At 38.5% G+C, this 19,618-nt stretch overlaps 1 protein-coding gene across 1 annotated transcript; it reads right to left on the bottom strand.

Moving 5' to 3' along the window:
• Nucleotides 1-1,679: 1,679 nt before the first annotated feature.
• Nucleotides 1,680-18,946, bottom strand: LOC135768952 (uncharacterized). Its single transcript, XM_065278316.2, has 3 exons — nucleotides 18,737-18,946; nucleotides 11,060-11,278; nucleotides 1,680-3,778 (listed from the first exon to the last, which is right to left on the bottom strand). Exons 2-3 carry the CDS (start codon nucleotides 11,145-11,147, stop codon nucleotides 2,298-2,300), a joined length of 1,569 nt encoding a protein of 522 aa, XP_065134388.1. The 5' UTR covers nucleotides 11,148-11,278; nucleotides 18,737-18,946; the 3' UTR covers nucleotides 1,680-2,297.
• Between the last annotated feature and the right edge of the window lie 672 nt (nucleotides 18,947-19,618).

Below are 19,618 nucleotides of genomic sequence, written 5' to 3'. Positions count from 1 at the left end.
TAATCCGCTTACCCGTTTCATATCCATATCGTGTTTATATATAAATATATATTAATCTCTCCCAAGGGTTTTTGTCCTTCTAGGAGTTTTCCCACAGGGGTTTTTTCCAAGGGTTTTTTCATCCCCGGGAGAGTAAGCTAACATTGGCTTAACTTAGCACTTTCCTGTATACGTTACATTATTACTACACTCGCTTTTACGGTTTATTCTTAGCCGTTGTATTGTGCTTCTTATATTATCTATCGATTTTTCTGTGTTTTCCCCTACATCTATTCATGTAAAGCTGCTTTGAAACAATTAACAATTGTGAACAGCGCTATATAAATAAAATTGAATCTCACTTTGCTGCGGCATGCAATTGCTATGGTTTTATCCATCATCTGCTCGCTTTCTGATTGAGTATCGTTTCATTTCACGTGACAATCTACAGCATGTGTGTGCGTTTGTCCTCTGGGTTCTCCCCACACATCGGGATTTCTGATCATAAATATTAAACATGTTTAATGTTTACGATTCGCAATAGGGGTAGCTCTGACGTTCTTCCGATCAGGTTCGGACACTCTTTACACACCTTACACCAAGGGAAAATCTGATATGATTATCTGTAGGGCCATCAAGATAATCGGGACATAGCTAGGATTGTTAGAAGGGGTGGAAATCGACCCAAATTCAACCCAATTATCTTTTGGTGTGTACCCAGCTTAAACTGCAATTCATCAACTGGCCGCTAGAGGCTCGCTCCAAAAGGGAGTTGATCCCCATAGATGTTATGATTAGGGATGCACCGAATCCAGATTTTTTAGGTTCGGCCGAATCCCGAATCCACCGTTTAAGAATCGGCCGAATCCGAAACCGAATACCGAATCCTACTCGCATCCTTATTCCATTAACACAGTAAAGCACATTAATGAAGTAAACAACATCCACAGCAGTGTATTTTTCATTTTATTTAATTTTAACTGTACATTATGCCAGGATGACAAGTTGGAAAAACTATTTTGACAATTACCATAAGCCTATGCATATTGAAAGCGATGCGTTGCGACACGCTCGTTTTTTCCAATAAGCAAGCAGCTCCGCGCTGAAAACTATATTTAACTTGAGTGAGAAGCTCCGCTCGTCAATGTCAGTTTTCACACGGCCGTCCAATTACAGTGGAGGAGGGGCGGGACATTACCACACCAACCAACCGGCTCACAGCTGAAGCATCACAGCTACCAAGCGCTCGGCTGAAAAACAGCTGGCATTTGGCGTCCTCAAGGCGTTTTCAGCCGTGTTTAAAAGTTTTGGTGTGTCCAACCCCTAAGGCTCACCGAAAGAAAAAGCTCATCTCCACATCAGCACCCGATGTGTGTAATCAACGGCCGCGTGACGTCAAACAGCGTAGCGCAAGCCTAGGGTTCGGTGGAAAAAAAATCTAGGATTCGGCCGAACCCGAACCCCGTCAAAAAGCTCAGTATTCGGCCGAATCCGAATCCTGGATTCGGTGCATCCCTAGTTCTGATAATAACAAATAACAGACTTCAAATGAATAATAAAGAAAAATTAATTGATGAGACCAAAACATTCCTGTTATATATATATATATATATATATATATATATATATATATATATATATATATATATATATATATATATATATATATATATATATATATATATATATATATATATATATATATATATATCTCCAAAGGGAATATTTCATGCTTGACCATCAGACACTGAAGGGCTGCAATGAGACAGCGGCAAATTCCAGAGGGACTTGCAGAGATGAGGTTGCTCTGGGTGGTGTACACGGCGCTGACAACCCACTAATCAACCTGAACTCAAATATCCAAAATTTTCAGAGGAAATGTTAATATAGGCTCAATCTTTACTAACTGACCACAGATTTGAAGGTTATTCATCTATATTCTCGAATAAATGGCTACGTTTTATGACACAAAAAGAGTAATATTTCAAATATTGTGCAGACTTTAAGCTCCACTGCCGTTGACGTGAAATGCATTCTGGGAAACTTGTCTGTCGTAAGTCCACACAAGTCACCTTCTGATGCATCCTTGATAAAATGAGCGGATCAAGAACACATCCTGAGATGTTATATGAACTTGACTTGATGTGAACTTGGAATTGGAACAGTTCTTGGGCCACAACTGATGAGGTTTCACAAGAACACATATTGAGAAACGGCCTGGATCTTTTTTGCCGTATGCCATTTTTGGCTTTTGTGTGCACGTAGACTTTTAGTAAGGATCCTCAAGACAGTTTTATAAATAAGACCTCAGCTGATTTCTAAACTTTGTTGCCATTTCCAGACTGTTGACACATGAATGGTTTCTTTTGAGTGTGAAATCTTGCGTGTTTTTTAAAGTTAGCTTTTGTTTTGAAACTCTTTTCACACTCATGGCATGTGAACGATTTCTCTTTGGTGTGAGTGATCAAATGTGTATTAAGGTTTGTTTTTGTCTTGAAACTCTTTCCACACTGAGAACATTTGTAAGGTTTCTCTCCAGTGTGAGACATTATGTGAGTCTTAAGTTTACCTGCAGTTATAAAACGCTTTCCACAGTGATGGCACAGATGTGGTTTCTCTCCGGTGTGAATCCTCATGTGTATATTAAGGTTGGGATTTGTTACGAAACTCTTTCCACACAGATGACAAGTGTAAGGTTTCTCACCAGTGTGAATTCTCAAATGTTTTCTAAGGTTACATGCAGTTATAAAACTCTTTTCACAGTGATGGCACGGATGTGGTTTCTCTCCGGTGTGAATCCTCATGTGTACGTTAAGGTTATTTTTTATTGTGAAACTCTTTCCACACAGATGACATGTAAATGGTTTCTCTCCAGTGTGAATTCTCATGTGTATCTTAAGTTTAACTTTATCTATGAAACTCTTGTCACAGTGATGGCATGCGTGTAGCTTTTCCCCACTGTGAGTTTTCATGTGCTGGAAAAGGCCTGAGTTTAAGGTGAAACTCTTTCTGCATAGTTGACAAGTGTAAGGTTTCTCTCCAGTGTGACTTCTCATGTGAGTCTTAAGTTTACCTGCAGTTGTAAAACTCTTTTCACAGTGATGGCATGCGTGTGTTTTTTCTCTAGTGTGAATCCTCAAATGTCTGTTACGGCCACCGACAGTTGTAAAACTTTTTTCACAGTGATGGCATGCGTGTGTTTTTTCTCCAGTGTGAATCCTCAAATGTCTGTTAAGATGACTTTTATCTCGGAAACTCTTGTCACAATGCTGGCATGCGTGTGGCTTTTCCCCACTGTGAACTTTCATGTGCCGGCTAAGCCTCGATTTAAGGGTGAAACTCATTCCACACAGGTGACACGTGAAAGGTTTCTTCTCACTGTGAATCCTCATGTGTTCTTTAAGGTAAGCTTTTGCACTAAAACTCTTTCCACACAGTTGACATATGAAAGGTTTCTCTCCAGTGTGAATCCTCAAATGTCTGTTAAGTATACTTTTATCTCGGAAACTCTTGTCACAATGCTGGCATGCGTGTGGCTTTTCCCCCCTGTGAGCTCTCATGTGCCGGCTAAGGCTCGATTTACAGTTAAAACTCATGCCACACAGTTGACATGTGAAAGGTTTCTTCTCACTGTGAATCCTCATGTGATCTTCAGGGCGTTCATCTTCACTGAAACTCTTTTCACACTTTATGTCTTCTGTCTTCAGAGTTTCTTTCTGTGAAACATTGTGGTTTATTTGTACAATCTGATGTTTCTCATCCACTTCAGGTTGACTCTCCTCTTTCACTTCCATCATATCTAAAATGAAGACAGTAAATAGTTCATATTGATAAACCAGAATGACAAAACACATTTGAGATGTCATGTATTCATGTTATTTTTAATGTGAAGTACATTGTGTCATTTCTATTGTCAATTTCTGTTCTAACTCTTGTGCTGTGTTCAAATCCTATAACAAATGTCCTATAAATGTCTTTAAAACTTCCTTATGCTGTGTGTAAGACATTATACCAGTGCAAAGTCAAATACACTCACTGAGAAAACACTTAGATTACATTTTAAAAAGTTTATACAGTAGCTAGCTAGACAGAATATCAGATATCTAAATGTAAGATAGCACAAACATAATAACTATAATAATGGTTATTATGTTTATATGTGTTTGTTTGTTTTAGTTTAAATACATTTCCCTAAATTTCCAATAAGCATAAATATTTTGTTTCTCTGAAGTTTCAAATGAATACGAGGAGTTACAAGATAGAGAGTGAGAGACTGACAGAAACACGAATGTGTTCAATATGTGTACACAATAAACTTAAACATGTCATTTGATCTGTTTCTCTAAAGTTTAAGCATTAAACGTGTTGTTTTATTACAGATCATTTAAATGTACTTGTGTGGTTTTTGGTAAAAAAGTAAACTTCTGAGTGTTTGTGGATGTGTATTTTATTGTAATATGCTGAAAATTTTAAACACAGCATAAGTTATACCAGTAAGTATGGTGCCACAAAATAAAACTTTTTTTTTGTACCATAGGAATGAATGGGGCTAGGCTAAATGCTAACACATTCACAACGCACTGTACAGTGCACGCATTGAAAAAAGATAGGAATGTATTAATTCGTCTAGATTGAGGTAATAACATAGTTTAATATGGCAAAAGAGTAGACTATTCCTTTAATGCTCGTCTACACATTGACCTTGTTACGTACATAATTGAAGCCGCCTTTCAACTTCATCAGACATTTTTTATCTCAACAACTGCATTAATAAATGTATTCATCAAACCCCTGATAGCAGTCTTCATAATAATACTAAAATAACAGCATGCATACTTCAATGAATGACAGTATATCTTTTTTAATGCAGGACCATGAAGTTACTAAAACACATTAATATCTAGTAGGATTGACAGAGGAACTAGTTGATTAATCTGAAATGGTATAGTCTGCTATAGTCTGATCTGTACTTGGTATGGAGCTGGACTCTGTTCATGTTGTGGCTGAGAAAAAAGTACCGTCAAAACTAAGTTCAATTCTGGACAATCCCTTTTCTCCCACTAGGGTGCTGGCCAACCAGAGAAGTACATTTAGTCAGAGACTGATTACTGCTAAGTAAGCGTTTTAGAAGATCCTTTAGACTTGTGGCCATTAGGCTGTATAACTCCTCTTTGAAACTGCTGGGACAATTCACTATTGAAGTAAATTACCCTTTTTTATATTGGTATAGTACATTCATTTTTTATGTCTTATCTATTCATTTTTAAAATGGTTGATGGGCATATTTACATGTATTAAATGTATGCAATTTCCCCCTGGGATTAATAAAGTTCTTTGAATTGAATTAATTGTTAGGCTAGCTGCAAAAAGGAAATCTCCATAGTAAGTTAATTTAGATTATTTTAGCATCCCTTCATGCAATCGAGTCAGGGCTAAATTCAGCCAGGATAACTGGAAAATCCCAGTTTAATCCTTTATCTTGCCTTTGTGCAATACCCTTCAGGTCTTCTCCAGATCCTTCAGGTTTTGGGACTGTTACAGGGAAACACGGAGTTTCAGCTCCCTCCGTAGATTTTCTATTGGGTTCAGGTCTGGAGACTGACTAGGCCACTCCAGGACCTTGAAATGCTTCATACGGAGCCACTCTTTAGATGCTCTGGCTGTGTGTTTGGGGTCATTCTCATGCTGGAAGACTGAGTCACGACCCATCTTCAATGCTCTTACAGAGGGTTTTTTGTTGCCAAAAAACTCACGATACATGGCCCCATCCATCCTCCACTCAATACGATGCAGTCGTCCTGTCCCCTTTGCAGAAAAACAGCCCCGAAGCATGATGTTTCCACCCCCATGATTCATGTTTAAGATGGTGTTCTTGGAATTGTACTCATCCTTCTTCCTCCAAACACGGTGAGTGGAGTTGATACCAAAGAGTTCTATTTTGGTCTCATCTGACCACATGACCCTCTCCCATTCCTTTTCTAGATCATCCAGATGGTCTTTAGATGGGCCTGGACATGTGCTGGCTTGAGCAGTTGAACCATGCGCACCTGCAGGATTTTAATCCATGACGGTAGCCCTGTTTTACTAACAGTAACGTTTGGAACTGTGGTCCCAGTTCTCTTCAGGTCATTGACCAGGTCCTCCCGTGTAGTTCTAGGCTGTTCCCTCACCTTTCTCAAGATCAGTGATACTCCACACAAGGTGAGATCTTACATGGAAGCCACGCATGTCACTCTCCACATTTAGACGTGCTCTGTGTTTTGTTTTAAGTAATTTTTAAGTTGAAAAGGCAGACTCGCGAAAATAAGTGGTTGCAAAAGGAAGATGGCATTTCAGAGCACTCTCAGCTAGGATGGGAAAGTCTTTTCTTACATACATCCAGTAGTTAGAGAGGGAAAGAGCCTCAAATTTCATTTTTAAATGTGATTTTTAAGTCCAGACAAGAGCCTACATCATAGGCAAATGGGTTTCTTACCCATATCAGATGGGTGCTGTCAAGGTCAGGGAAATAGTCTTTGAAATATCCCTGGAGGTGCTCTAGGTGGGATTGTATCAGTGGAGAAATGGTGTCCATCTCACCACCAGATGACAGCAGCTCTTGGTGTAATAGTGGGAACATTTCTGTTACATTCCGTTTCATGAGCTTGTTTGACTACAGCGTAATCTTCAGGGAAAAAGCACGCCCTTTGTCTTGCATATATGCACTATGTATGTGTTACGCCCTTGCATGCTTTGGTTAAGCACATTCAGATGACAAAAAATGTCAGCCATATATGCAAGTTTTAGAATCCAGGCTGCATTTTAAAACAGTCAGCAAGCTGATGTTTTTCAGACAAGAGAAATTCTGCAACCTCCCTCCGCAACTCATACACACGGTTCAAAACTGCCCCCCGTGAAAGCCAGCGTACGTTTGAGTGAAGCAGCAGTCCATCAAAACGGGCTCCCATTTCTTCACACAGAAGAGCAAACAGCCTGTGTTTCAAGAGGCTGCTTTAATGAAGTTTACTACTTGTATCATGTCCTGTAGTACCTGATTAAGCTCATCATCTAACCGTTTAGGCACCAGTGCTTCTCGACGGAGCATACAGTGCGTGAACACGACATTCAGGGCCTTCTGTTTGATGACAGCAGTTACCACACTGTTCTTGCCACTCATAGCCATGGCCCCGTCAGAACAGACACCCACGCAACGAGACCAGTCAAGTCTATTTAAATCAATATATTTGTCCAGTACTTGAAAAATCTCTTTCCCAGTGGTTCTACTTTCAACTGCTTTGCAAAACAGTAATTCCTCGACGAACATATCCGTACTTTCATCTAGCTGCAGTGCAGAAAATTTGCTAGCTCTCACCTGGTCCAACAGTTGAGCAGACATATCCTCAGCCATGTCGCCAATACGTCTGCTCACTGTGCTATCAGAGAGTGGTACGGCGTCAATTTGCTTGGCAGCATCCTCACACAGAAGTAGAGCCCGACCGATTTATCGTTTTGCCGATTTTATCGGCCGATATGAGCATGTCGCAGATATATCTGTATCGGCGTATAAGCCGCAGATATGCGCTGATATGAACGTTTGTTACAGAACACATTAAATGCATTTGAAAGATGTAAGTACTTGTTTGTCCAGCAGAGTGCGCCATACTGGTTGCTAATGGTGACCCAGATCACTCACTGTAGTGACACCATCCAATCCCCCACCCCCTTCACTTCAGTCAGTCAGTCTCTCAGTTCAGGTGGCTGCAGTCACGCAGTGTCTTCTTCACAACATTTTTACACCTGGTATTAAGACGCGCTTTGGTCGATTGGATTATAAATGGTCAAGAGAGACGCATTCCCGCTTACATTTGGTGTTTTTAATCCGTCTCTTTGTCGACTTGCGAGTTAAAACGCAAGCGGGAGAAATGACGCGAGACGGAGAAATTACACGTTTAAACTACGCGCAGCCGTGCACTTATATAACACTATATGAGATTACTGCTGCTTGTGTTGTTAGTTAACACGCTCATTTCAGAGCAATTGATTCAATAAGCTCGCGCAACTCTACACCCTTGCTAAATAAAAGAGGTGGAGCGAAGACGCATTAGTTTTATTAAAGTCTAAAGTTTGCACGGAACCCTGGGTTTGTGTTATAAAAACGTTGTGCACAACATTAAACATAGTGTACATTAGTATGTGCTCCGTCAAGCATTGTCTTCGTAACTGTGAGTGGCTAACTAATTTGTGAAGTACACAACTTACTGTAAAGCTAATAATCAATGACTTCATAAGTTTCTCTTTATAACGTTATTCTCGTCAAAACTGCAAATGATGCAAGTTTTATGTATTTTGTTCTCTTTGTGTTTTAAAGTTATTTATAATAAGTCAAGTTTACTGTTTAGTGCACTGATATCCAACTAATTTTGGATAATAAAGTTTATTGTTAAGTTCTTGCCTATAGTACATATCTTTGTCACATCAATATAAGTGTTGGATCACCACATTTGTGAGTGATCACCACATTTGTGAGTGATCATTGCATTGCATTGTATTTATTCATAGTTTATTATGTTAAAGTATATAGTGTATTCTATGTACAGTACTTTAGTATAATATACTGTAGTATATACTGAACTATAATGTACACATAAAGAATATTGGCCGATATATCGTTATCGGTCTTTTTTTACTCCCTTATATCTGTATCGGCATCGGCCCGAAAAAACGCATATCGGTCGGGCTCTACACAGAAGCTCTTTAATAATGTCTTTGGTAGCTCGTAGTATCAAGGCCTCCCCAAATATACCCCTACAAAACACTTTAAATGTATTAACTACAGCAGTAAACACTGCTTAGTCAGAACATGTACATTAATTTTACTGTCAACTTGCATTGCATTATAAGGTGCTTATTTACTGACAAATTTCAAGAGGCCATGTTGGGTAAAAGTACAAAAACACAACCTGAACCCCAGAACTCAGGTAAAGAAGAAAAGCATAGAGAATCCAAAAGCAGAGCTCATGGAGACTAACCCAAAGAAGAAGAGTGCAAGAGAAAGGAAAGAGAGAAGACCCCCAAAAACATATTCTTTTATCCCCTTGCCTTGACCATGTGACTAAACCCAACATCACATTCAAACTGACCAATCAGAAAACCACCTTTAACCCCCACTGTACTGACTAAACAGCTTTGCCAATAATCTTTGATCACTATTAAGCCCTTTTTACACAGACATTCCAGAAAATACATGGAAAAGGGATCCTGGATTTTTCCGGGATCCTTAGATTTTTTGTTCATTCACACTGCCATGATTAGCTGGCATCTGATGGTCCCGGAAAGACACGTGATGGAAAGTCTCGCCCTATCTTCTACGCAGCATCTGAAGTTTGTTTTTATGAATTATTTCTCTCTCCAGAAACCACTCTGCATTTTTGTTTATAATAACATTATAAAGGAGCGCGTGATGTGCCGTTCTAATGCTGAGATCATTCACCAGCTTTTGAGTGGATATTTGACGAGCTCCCTGATCTCTGCTTTAATACAGTTTTCAGACATTTCTCATCGTGATTGTTTATATCAGTGGTCACCAGTGGTCACCAAAATGCGGGTTTTAAATGCATATAAAACAGTGGTCACCAATCCTGGTCCTGAAGGGCCGGTGTCTCTGCAGAGTTTAGCTCCAACCTTAATCAAACACACCTGAAGCACCTTAATTACCTCCTTCAGGTGTGTTTGATTAGGGTTGGAGCTAAACTCTGCAGAGACACCGGCCCTCCAGGACCAGGATTGGTGACCACTGGTTTTTATGCATTTAAAACCCGCATTTTGAGGGGCTGAACTATATATCTTGTTGGGATGACGCGCAGGAATTTTCCTTTATTATAGCTCAAATGAGCTATAATGCTGCTGAATGATCTCCGTTTCAACCGAGTAAGTGACGAGCTAACTTACCTGATATCTGCTTCAGTCCAGTTTGATGACATGTCTCGTCGTGTATGTTGTAAGTCCCTCATTTTAAAGAGTTGAATCAACTTCATGTTGCCATGACACGCGTGTCCTCACTACGGCACGTGCGTCATTGTTTATGCGTCTCATTTATCAATTCCTGATAACTGCTTCAATCTAGTTTGCAACATTTCTCATGGTGAATGTTTATATGCATGTTATCTCTCATTTTAAGGAGCTGAACCATAACTTTTGTTGTGAGAACGCGCGCTACAACACGCCCATTATGGCATTGTTTCGGCTACTTGTTCACAAAGAGGGGCCTAATTAATCTGAGCTTATGCTTCTGATTTTTTTGTGAAAATAGTATTATATGAGAATAATTTGGGTAATATTAAATAAAATATGACAAACACTTGCAGGGTTGACCATGGGCATTGTTAGGCCATTTTTAGGGGGGCTTTATTGTTTTCTTTCATTGACTATGGAACCCGTAAAGTAGCCCTGACAGCCCCATTTAATGACAGCTCTGCCACTGTTCATATATAGGCTGGACCTTACACTGTATTCAAACTTTTTTCAAATTTAAAATTATACCCTTATGCCCCCTAAATGATCATCTTAGAATCACCCCTGTTGACCACACTAGTCTACTTTAATGTTTAACTAGTTAGTTTGCTTTTATGCTATAAACTATGGCACGGAGTCACTATCATTATCAATATCATTAGCAGGCCCTGGTTACAAGCTTTTTTTGTAGGCCAGTTATTTTTATGACCAGGAACACCACATTTAAAACAAGGTGGGGAATCACAAAAAGCCACAGAGATTGTTATAGCCTTTAGAAACAAAGTAAATAAATTTCAGTCTGATGCAATAACTTTAACTAGTATTTTTGGGTAAAAGAAAATTCTCATGATAATGACACAACATGAGGTTTAACTGTAGTAGAGCATTACATGGAGATCACAGTCATTCAATCCACTGAATGTTGCTTTGGATAAAACTCTTCTGATGTTTCAATCTAATTCTACTGAATCTATTATAGAAGCAGAAAGTTATCATCTCATGGATTTTAGTTTATTTCCCTCATGTTTCTCAATGTTTTTATGATCATTCCTCAACCCTCAAAGATGAAGATTGAAAAATAGACACCAACCTATTTGTTCCTCAGTATCTTCATCCTTTATTCTGCATGGTTGTGGATCCGTCATCTTCTCAAGCTCCTCTTTCACCGGCACCAACATTATGTCATGAAGATTTCAGTTGTCACACATGGAGTGATTTCTCTGTGTGTTTGACTCCAGCATTTATTGGTGGATTGTTGTAGGAAGAGCTTCACTGAAGGTCTCAATCACTTTCACTGTATACGTGTGAACTAGAAATGAAAAAGAGACATTAAAACATTTAATGTCAATGAAACATTCAACATCTGTTTCAAACTTTTTTAGTTTTATTTGTAACAAATAATTGGTTTATTTCTAACTTTGATCCTCATGTTTTGCTAAGATTGACTTTTATGTTATAGGGGTGTAATGATGCAGACATCATCGGATTATTGCAGAAGGGTTTTCCTGCACTGAAAATGAATCAGGACCCACCAGATTACAAAGACACATTTATATTATTTTATTTACTTTTGACACTTGTTTAGTGTGTTGTGATTCGACAGCAGCTTAGCTTAGCAGAGCCGTTTGAGCTTAGCTGGCGACTGACGTATTCTTGTGGGCGAAGTTTAGTCAAACACTCTTGCTTTGACGTCATTCAATCAGGAATATTGCCTGGCATTTAACTTTGAGCTTTATCATTTTACATGTATTTTTTATGCGATTATAGCAACATTACACACTAACTATGGTTTAAAAAACAGGATCAGAAAGAATGTGACTTTTAAAAGAAATACAAGAGAAAGAGATGCAGAAAGGGTGTTTAATTTCAAATTTCTGGATGTTTTTGGCCTAGCTGAGATTTTCAGAGATATGAAGTCCCAGGAACTTATGGCTGTCAGTCCGTTCAACTTCAATCCTCTTGATGGTTAGAGGCTGTAGGGGAGAGGTCTCCTCCTAAAGTCCAGAATTAGTTAATTTGTTTTATCAATATTAAAGGAATAGTCTACTCATTTTCAATATTAAAATATGTTATTACCTTAACTAAGAATTGTTGATACATCCCTCTATCATCTGTGTGCATGCACGTAAGCGCTGGATCGCGCTGCGACGCTTCGATAGCATTTAGCTTAGCCCCATTCATTCAATGGTACCATTTAGAGATAAAGTTAGAAGTGACCAAACACATCAACGTTTTTCCTATTTAAGACGAGTAGTTATACGAGCAAGTTTGTCAAAGTACTCCCAAAAGTGCTATTACGCCATACAATATAGTTCCTCTTTTAAATCCACTTAGAAAAGCGCTACGTTTTATTTTGTACCACCAAACTTGGTCGTATAACTTAAATAGGAAAAACGTTGATGTGTTTGGTCACTTCTAACTTTATCTCTCAATGGTACCATTGAATGAATGGGGCTAAGCTAAATGCTATTGAAGCGTCGCAGCGCGCTCCAGCGCTTACGTGCATGCACACAGATGATAGAGGGATGTATCAACAATTCTTAGTTAAGGTAATAACATATTTTAATATTGAAAATGAGTAGACTATTCCTTTAAGAACAAGATCATTGTCCTCCCTGTAGATAGTGGCCCTGTGAACCATATTCTGATGAGGCCAAGGATAGTTGTATCATCTGTAAGGGTGTCACGATTTCGATTTTAATTCGAAATCTATCGAAATGTAGTCACAATTTTGAACTTCGAATTAAACAATGGGATCGTCGATGCTGCCACGCCCCCATGTCATGTCCTGTCGGCTTGCCAAGCGGAGGAAAAAACTCTCAGAGATTTATATTTTAAACACAAGGGATGTATTGCTACAACTCCTTGAAATGCATATCATAAACAGGATTAATTTCCTACCTAGTGCGCTGACTTCGGACAGAGCACAGCTCTCTACACGTGCGCGAGAGAGGCACCAAGATGCAGCGGGTAATATTTTTAACAAAAGGGATACTTTGCCTCAGCTCACAGGAACCGCATAAAACTAAACAAATACGTAAGGATTACTATTTTAGTTTGTTTAGGGTTCGGACAGATCCGAGAGCGTGTGCACGTGAGACAGAGAGAAGCGCAGCTTTTTATGATACGCTGGATTTATTTTTAGATGCTAGGAGTCCAAGACGCGGGCATTAAGTCCATGTGCATCCAATAAGGAATCCTCTCTCTACAAGCTCTCTAACGTAAAGTGAAGCCCACAAACCCCCATGCAAGGAAAAGCACGCAATGTGCATGTGAATGTGAAACTATAATAGTAATATATAATAATGGCTTAGCATTTTTTGCCTTTCAAAAAACAGTACATACCAAGAAACAAATCAAATCGTGACCTTAGAATCGAAAATGTAATCGAATCGAGGATTTGGAGAATCGTGACACAACATTTACTGACGATGTTGTTATTGTCCGAGATGGTGACACAGTCATATGTATATAGTGAAAAAAGTTCACCTTCCTTAGAGCTTAAGCACCTTTGAGTGCGTCACTTTCAGTACAGTCTCATTTGAGTTATTGGTGGCAGGGGGATGTCAGGGGGATGTCTCTGTTATTTTGGTCGAATCTAGCATAAAACGTGTTAAGGTTGTCCAGTACAGTTTTGTTTACGACTTTCATGTAATTGGTGTAACTTTTAGCGGTAACGAGCATGTAACAAAGTATTTTTAGTCTTGATGATGTATGCCGCCTACCAATGCAACTTTGGGAGGCTCCAGCTTCAGATTGAGAAGGGGCCAGCATGAATGTAGTCTGAAAGTAGGGCTGCTCGATTATGGGAAAAATCATAATCCCGATTGTTTTGATAAAAATCTTAATCTCGATTATTTAACACGATTACTTAAATGACTGTAAAAACATGCATTTATACATGGGCTTGACATTAACTTTTTTGCTCACCAGCCAAAGTGGCTAGTTGTTTTCCAAAGTTACTAGCCACTCAGCATTTTCACAGGCCACAATTTTGTTGCTGGTAAAATAAATTTTATATGATTAAACTTGACTTTGGCATCCTAAAATGACTTTAATTTGAGCAAATTTACTTGGTTTAGCTACATTAGATGCAGATTGAATTTCAAATGCAGTCTGACAACCCAAATTAGGACAACATTAGCTGGTATATACCAGGTATATCAGTATAGATCATATCATATATTTAGGTGCATAAAAACAGTCTAGTAAGGCATAAATAGATTTACATTGAATTAATATATTAAAAGTGGAGCAGGGGTGTAGAAGATTAACTGAAAATATATACACAAAACCCCTTGACAACCACTTTAAATATTTATTAAAAACAGCAGTCAAGAAATGTACATGAATTTTACTTTCAACTTGTTTATGCAGATTGTATTTTATATGCTTGATCATGTTTTCTGTTAAAAGTGATTTAAGACTTTTAATGACAACTGTCGAGAGGGCATTATTGTTGCCCAAAGTAGCTTACATTAAAATGATGCGCGAACCTCTCAGCTGGCGGGTTTCATTTGATTTCGTGTGCATTCAGGAATGCGCTGAATTTCTCTCCGCTCTTGCCCTGAGAATGTGCACGCAATATATATCTCTCCAATCACTTCCATGCAATTGTTGTATCTTTCCCGAAGTGTGTATGCGCTCAGACTGCGTCCTCTTGTGCATTCGCAAATCCATCACCTCTCGCGCGCTCTCTGGGAGGTGGCGCTTTGGTCCGCAACGCTCCGCTGAACGCGCGCGCATCTCCACAAACAGTCGCAGCCGAAATATACCCGCATTTGGCGAGTGTTAATTTCAAGCCCTGCATACATTCAATGCATTGTTTAGTGTTGCTGCAGAAGGCTACACGTGTCAAAGCAGTAGTGTTTAAGTGCCAGCAGAACGTGATTCACATTTTAAACACGATCGCTTGAAATGCATATAACTTTACAAACATAAACAGGATTATTACCTAGTGACCTGACTTTAAACAGATGACTGAGCGCGCAGCTCTCTGCACGGAGAGCGGCGCCACGATCCAGCTGATATTTTAAACGTGAGGGATAGTTTGCCTCCGCTCGCTTGAAAAGCATAAAACGGAACAAATAACGTTACATGAGGATTTCTACTTTGTGTGCGAGGCGCAGCTGCTTATGACGCGTCGGATTAATGACTCAAAACGAAATAACAGAAATGCGGCACACTAATCCATCTCCCTCGATTATCTTGTTTTTGCAATCGAAATGTGCAAAAATCGAAATTGAAAAACGATTAATTGCACAGCCCTATCTGAAAGCACGAAAGGCGGAGCACAACATGGAGGCACAACATGGATTCAGCCATTCGAGCGATTTGCCTGTCTGTATTGTAAATAGCATATTCTTCACTTACGAGTATACTTTGATTAGTAGGTGGAAGTAATTACACATGAATGAGCATATATTTTTGAAAAAATACATGGGTTTTTGCTAGGGATGGGTGATATGGCCTAAAACAATTTATCACGGTAATTTCCGTTGTTTGTTGCTGTGACAATAAAAATGACAATAATTATTCGCTTCTGTAAAATATCAGATTACGTTATGTTTAAGTTATGTTCCAGTGACTTTGCTGAAAAACACCACACAACAACAATTACACAATAATAATTCAAATCAATTACAGGTTTAAAATGTAAACACAGATTCTGTATTTATTTATACTCTCATGGTGCAAAAATAGTGCAAACAGGAAAAGTAACAATGTCTTTAGATGTGTTCAAAATCACAATAGAGTACAACTGCAAATAAATGCTGATAAAGTACAAACATGTTAAAGTAACCTGATAAAGTAAAGAAGTTCAGTGTGAAACAGTCAATAGTCCCTTTACATACAGTCTTTACTGGTAATTTACTGGTAAATTGAAGTTAACAGGTAATGTGTGAACAGTCAGTACTCCCAATTTACCAGTAAGACAGGTTTTAAGATTACCAGTAATTTACCAGTAAGTGCTATTTGTGAACGAAAAATATAGGATTACCGGCATTTAGAACAGACGACGTCAGACAGCGCTGACAGCTTCGGCCCAATCAGAAAGTTTTTTTTTTATAGATGACACATTTACCCCCGCACTGTAGACATTTCCACACATGTGCTGCTTAAAAGTCGAGCACACCTGAAGTCCACTTTTCTTCACCAAAGTTGTTTCAAACAGCTTACCATCTATTTGCCAAATTACCGACGTCCTTAGCACACCCTCTGTGATTTGCAGACGGCCCCTAAAGCAGCCTAGGCGGATATGCAGCAAATATCAAACCTAAAACTAACTTTACCTTGCTCCTCTGTGAAGCCTACACAGGATCCGTTTGACGCCGCAATGCTGTTTGGTCACGAGCAACTTTGCAACTGTCAGCATTTGCCACAGATGTGAAAGACAACAAAATACGGACCGTGGACATTAAGTCACAACCCGCCATTGTTTACAATACGACATTGAGCTCACCGGCCACACGCCACAGGTAACTTCCGCTTTTTCTCCGAGTTTACTGGTATTTTGATATGTGTGAATGATGTCTTACTGGTAAAAAGACGTAGGGCCCTATAATTTCCGCGATCACGGAATCGCGGACGGAATCGCAGAATTGGCTAATTAACACGGAATCTAGTATTAACGCGGAATTTTACATATTTTGAATAAAATTATGTTTTTGTGTGGGAGACGAACGTATGTCTGGGGGAAATGCAGACCGGGGGAAGTAAATCTGGGCGACACGCCCCCTCCCGTCGTTTCAGACCCTCTCCAAAACACTGAAACCATGGCGAAGCGGCTCTCCACGACTCTGCTTTCGTCAGCGAAAAAATTAAGAAATTCAACGCTAAGCACTTAGTTCCGAGCAGGTCTCACATGACTTTTATGTGACCGGAGAACTGTTATTTTGGAAGTTTTGTCAACACTCTGTTCACGGTGAGCGCAAAGATACATGCACTCTCTCATCCACGTCTGTCTCACTGTACCTCTCTCACGTGCACGCGCTCACGCATCTGTCCGAAGTGCGAACACAAATCCTCATGTATTTGTTCAGTTTTATGCATTTCAAGCGAGCTGAGGCAAACTATCTATCTCTCGCATTTAAAATATAATCATCTGCATCATGGCGCCGCTCTGTCTCTCTTTCGCTCGCACGTGCAAAGATCTGCATGCTCATGCTGTCCTAAGTCAGATCACTATCCTGTGTATGTTTGTAAAGTTATATGCATTTCAAGCGATTGTGTATAAAATATGGATCGCGTTCCGCTGGATTGATGTGTTTAAGGCACTTCTGAAGGCACCACTGCTTTGACACCTTGATGTAGCCTCCTGCAAAAACACTAAACAATGCATTGAATTGAGTTGTGTGTGTGTGCGCGTGTGCGTGTGTATGTGCGTGTGTAAATGCATCTTTTATAGTCATTAAGTAATCCTTTTATCCAGTTTTTCCCCAAATCATTTACATTTTAATCATTAACATTAAAGGTACACTCTTTTTATGACTAAAATAAAAGTAAAGGGTAAAAAATATAATTTGCCAAAAATTAAAACGGATAAAACGGAATTTGCAAAAATTAAAACGGAGAAAACGGAATTTGGGAAAAAATAAAACGGAATTTGGGAAAAAATAAAACGGAATTTGGGAAAAAATAAAACGGATTTTATAGGGCCCTAAAGACGGAACGTCACTGCATGTGTGAACAGCACATTTTTGTATTTATTGGTAAATTCATGGTAATAACAACAAGCACCTCCTTAGCATCACGTGCGCCTTCCGCCATGTTTGTTTTCACTCCGCACGTGAACAGTGAATTTGGCCAGCGCAAACTACCTCATCAACCAGATTTATCGTTGTTATCGTGAGGCGACAGATTTTCACAGCGAGGAGAAATTTTGGCGGTATATCGCAAACGATAAGATATCGCCCATTCCTAGTTTTTGCTAAGAATGAAAAAAAAAACTACACAATGTAGCTTTAAGATATTAAATAAAGGGCGTTTTGGAGGCATGAAAGTACATTTCTTCATCTTATGTTTTTTTAGTTGGGTGTGTAAGTCACCAAATCCAACCTTATATTACTTTAATCACCATCTTGTTACCTAAAACATAACATTATTTTGAAACATGTCAGCAACTCCTAGTAACTGATAGCTGGGATTGAAAACATTTTTACACAGTGGTGTTAGTTGTAACACAGTGTTACCATTAAGCCTCAGGTATACAATGATAATGAAATAAAAACTCAAAAACTATGATACTATTAATCAAAATGATAACTGTTAATACAATATCAGGGGAAATAACTCACAATTATTATTTTGTGTCTTAATTGTGTAGCCCTTTCAAAAAATCTATTTATATTAATTGATGCATAATACAAGGATGGTTAGATGAATGATCATGGATGGATAAATGTGTGGATATATATCTATTATGCGCAGATATATAACAATATCCACCTGTAGTACATAGACAGAATTTGATTGAATTTAAAACGTGTTTGTTGTAAAAAATAATTAATATAACTTAAATATTTTTTGAATGATAGAGGTAAAGCTAAAAATCGTTACTTTGTGCCTCGCTCTCCCCTAACGTTACTAAATATTAAGGTAAATAATAACTAAAATAAAAATTATTAATACAGATGCAGTTCGCGGTTAGTTTTAAAGTTGTCGGAATAGTGCACAACCTCTATGTTTGTGTACTCTTCACAGTAATCCAATTCAAAATACATGAAACAACATTGAACAATATTGGTATTATATGGTGGGACATTACCTCAAAGTACACAACTGAATGAGTCAGGCGCTGTCCGGACAATGGATCCCTGCTCCAGAGACAACAGTGAGTCCGGGTAAGAAAACTCAATCTCACTGCTAACAGTTATCGTATTAATAAATCCTGCTGACAAACCAAGTAAATAATTAAAGATGATTTAATTCGACTTTAGTGATGCCCGCTTTTGAACACAGCTTCATGAGATTCTAAACGTTCTTCTTCTTCTTTTGGTTTATTGTCAGGTTGCGAACCAAATTTAAAGGTGCATACCGCCACCTACCGTGGTGGAGTGTGATTTACCTCTTCTATATCCTATAATTATATAACCCACTATTCTTAATAAATCTCAAAACTGCATACATTTGTCTTCTTGATTTTGGACTGTCATTAAATAAGTTGGCTATAGTCAATTGCTTGCATCCTATTGTTTGTAATTCTTCCTTTTAAATACTTAATTCTATTTCATATGCCTTAAATATCTTCAAAACTTTTTGTTTGACATCGGAATACATCATCAAATACCCTACTAGGGGCGGATTTAGTGATTTGGGGGCCCAAGGCAAATCCATGTATTGATTGACATGTTTTAAACATGTTTTTTAAAGAATGAATTAATGGGTGTTAAGAACTCTATCGCTGGAGATAAACAAGGGCTGCACCTGAATTTATACAGTAAAGTGTCATGTAGTTACATTATGTAAACTGTTTTTATATAAATGAACTACACAGATGTCATCTATTAGTTAATGTACACATATTGTACTTTGACGTTCAGTCTGCTCTTTGCACACTGCAAAAAAATGATTTTCAAGAAAAAAACTTAGTATTGTTGTCTTGATTTCAGTAAAAATATCTAAAAATTCTTAAATGAAGACAATTTTT

Source organism: Paramisgurnus dabryanus, chromosome 3, assembly GCF_030506205.2.
Source record: "Paramisgurnus dabryanus chromosome 3, PD_genome_1.1, whole genome shotgun sequence".
Lineage (NCBI taxonomy): Eukaryota > Metazoa > Chordata > Actinopteri > Cypriniformes > Cobitidae > Paramisgurnus > Paramisgurnus dabryanus.
This window is presented reverse-complemented; position numbering and strand designations above follow the sequence as displayed.

Coding starts and splice junctions, on each gene's coding strand:
- LOC135768952 (XM_065278316.2), bottom strand. CDS start 11,147: ATGTTGGTGCCGGTGAAAGAGGAGCTTGAGAAGATGACGGATCCACAA. Junction 3,779..11,059: donor AGATACTGAGGAACAAATAG/GTTGGTGTCTAT, acceptor TCTTCATTTTAG/ATATGATGGAAGTGAAAGAG.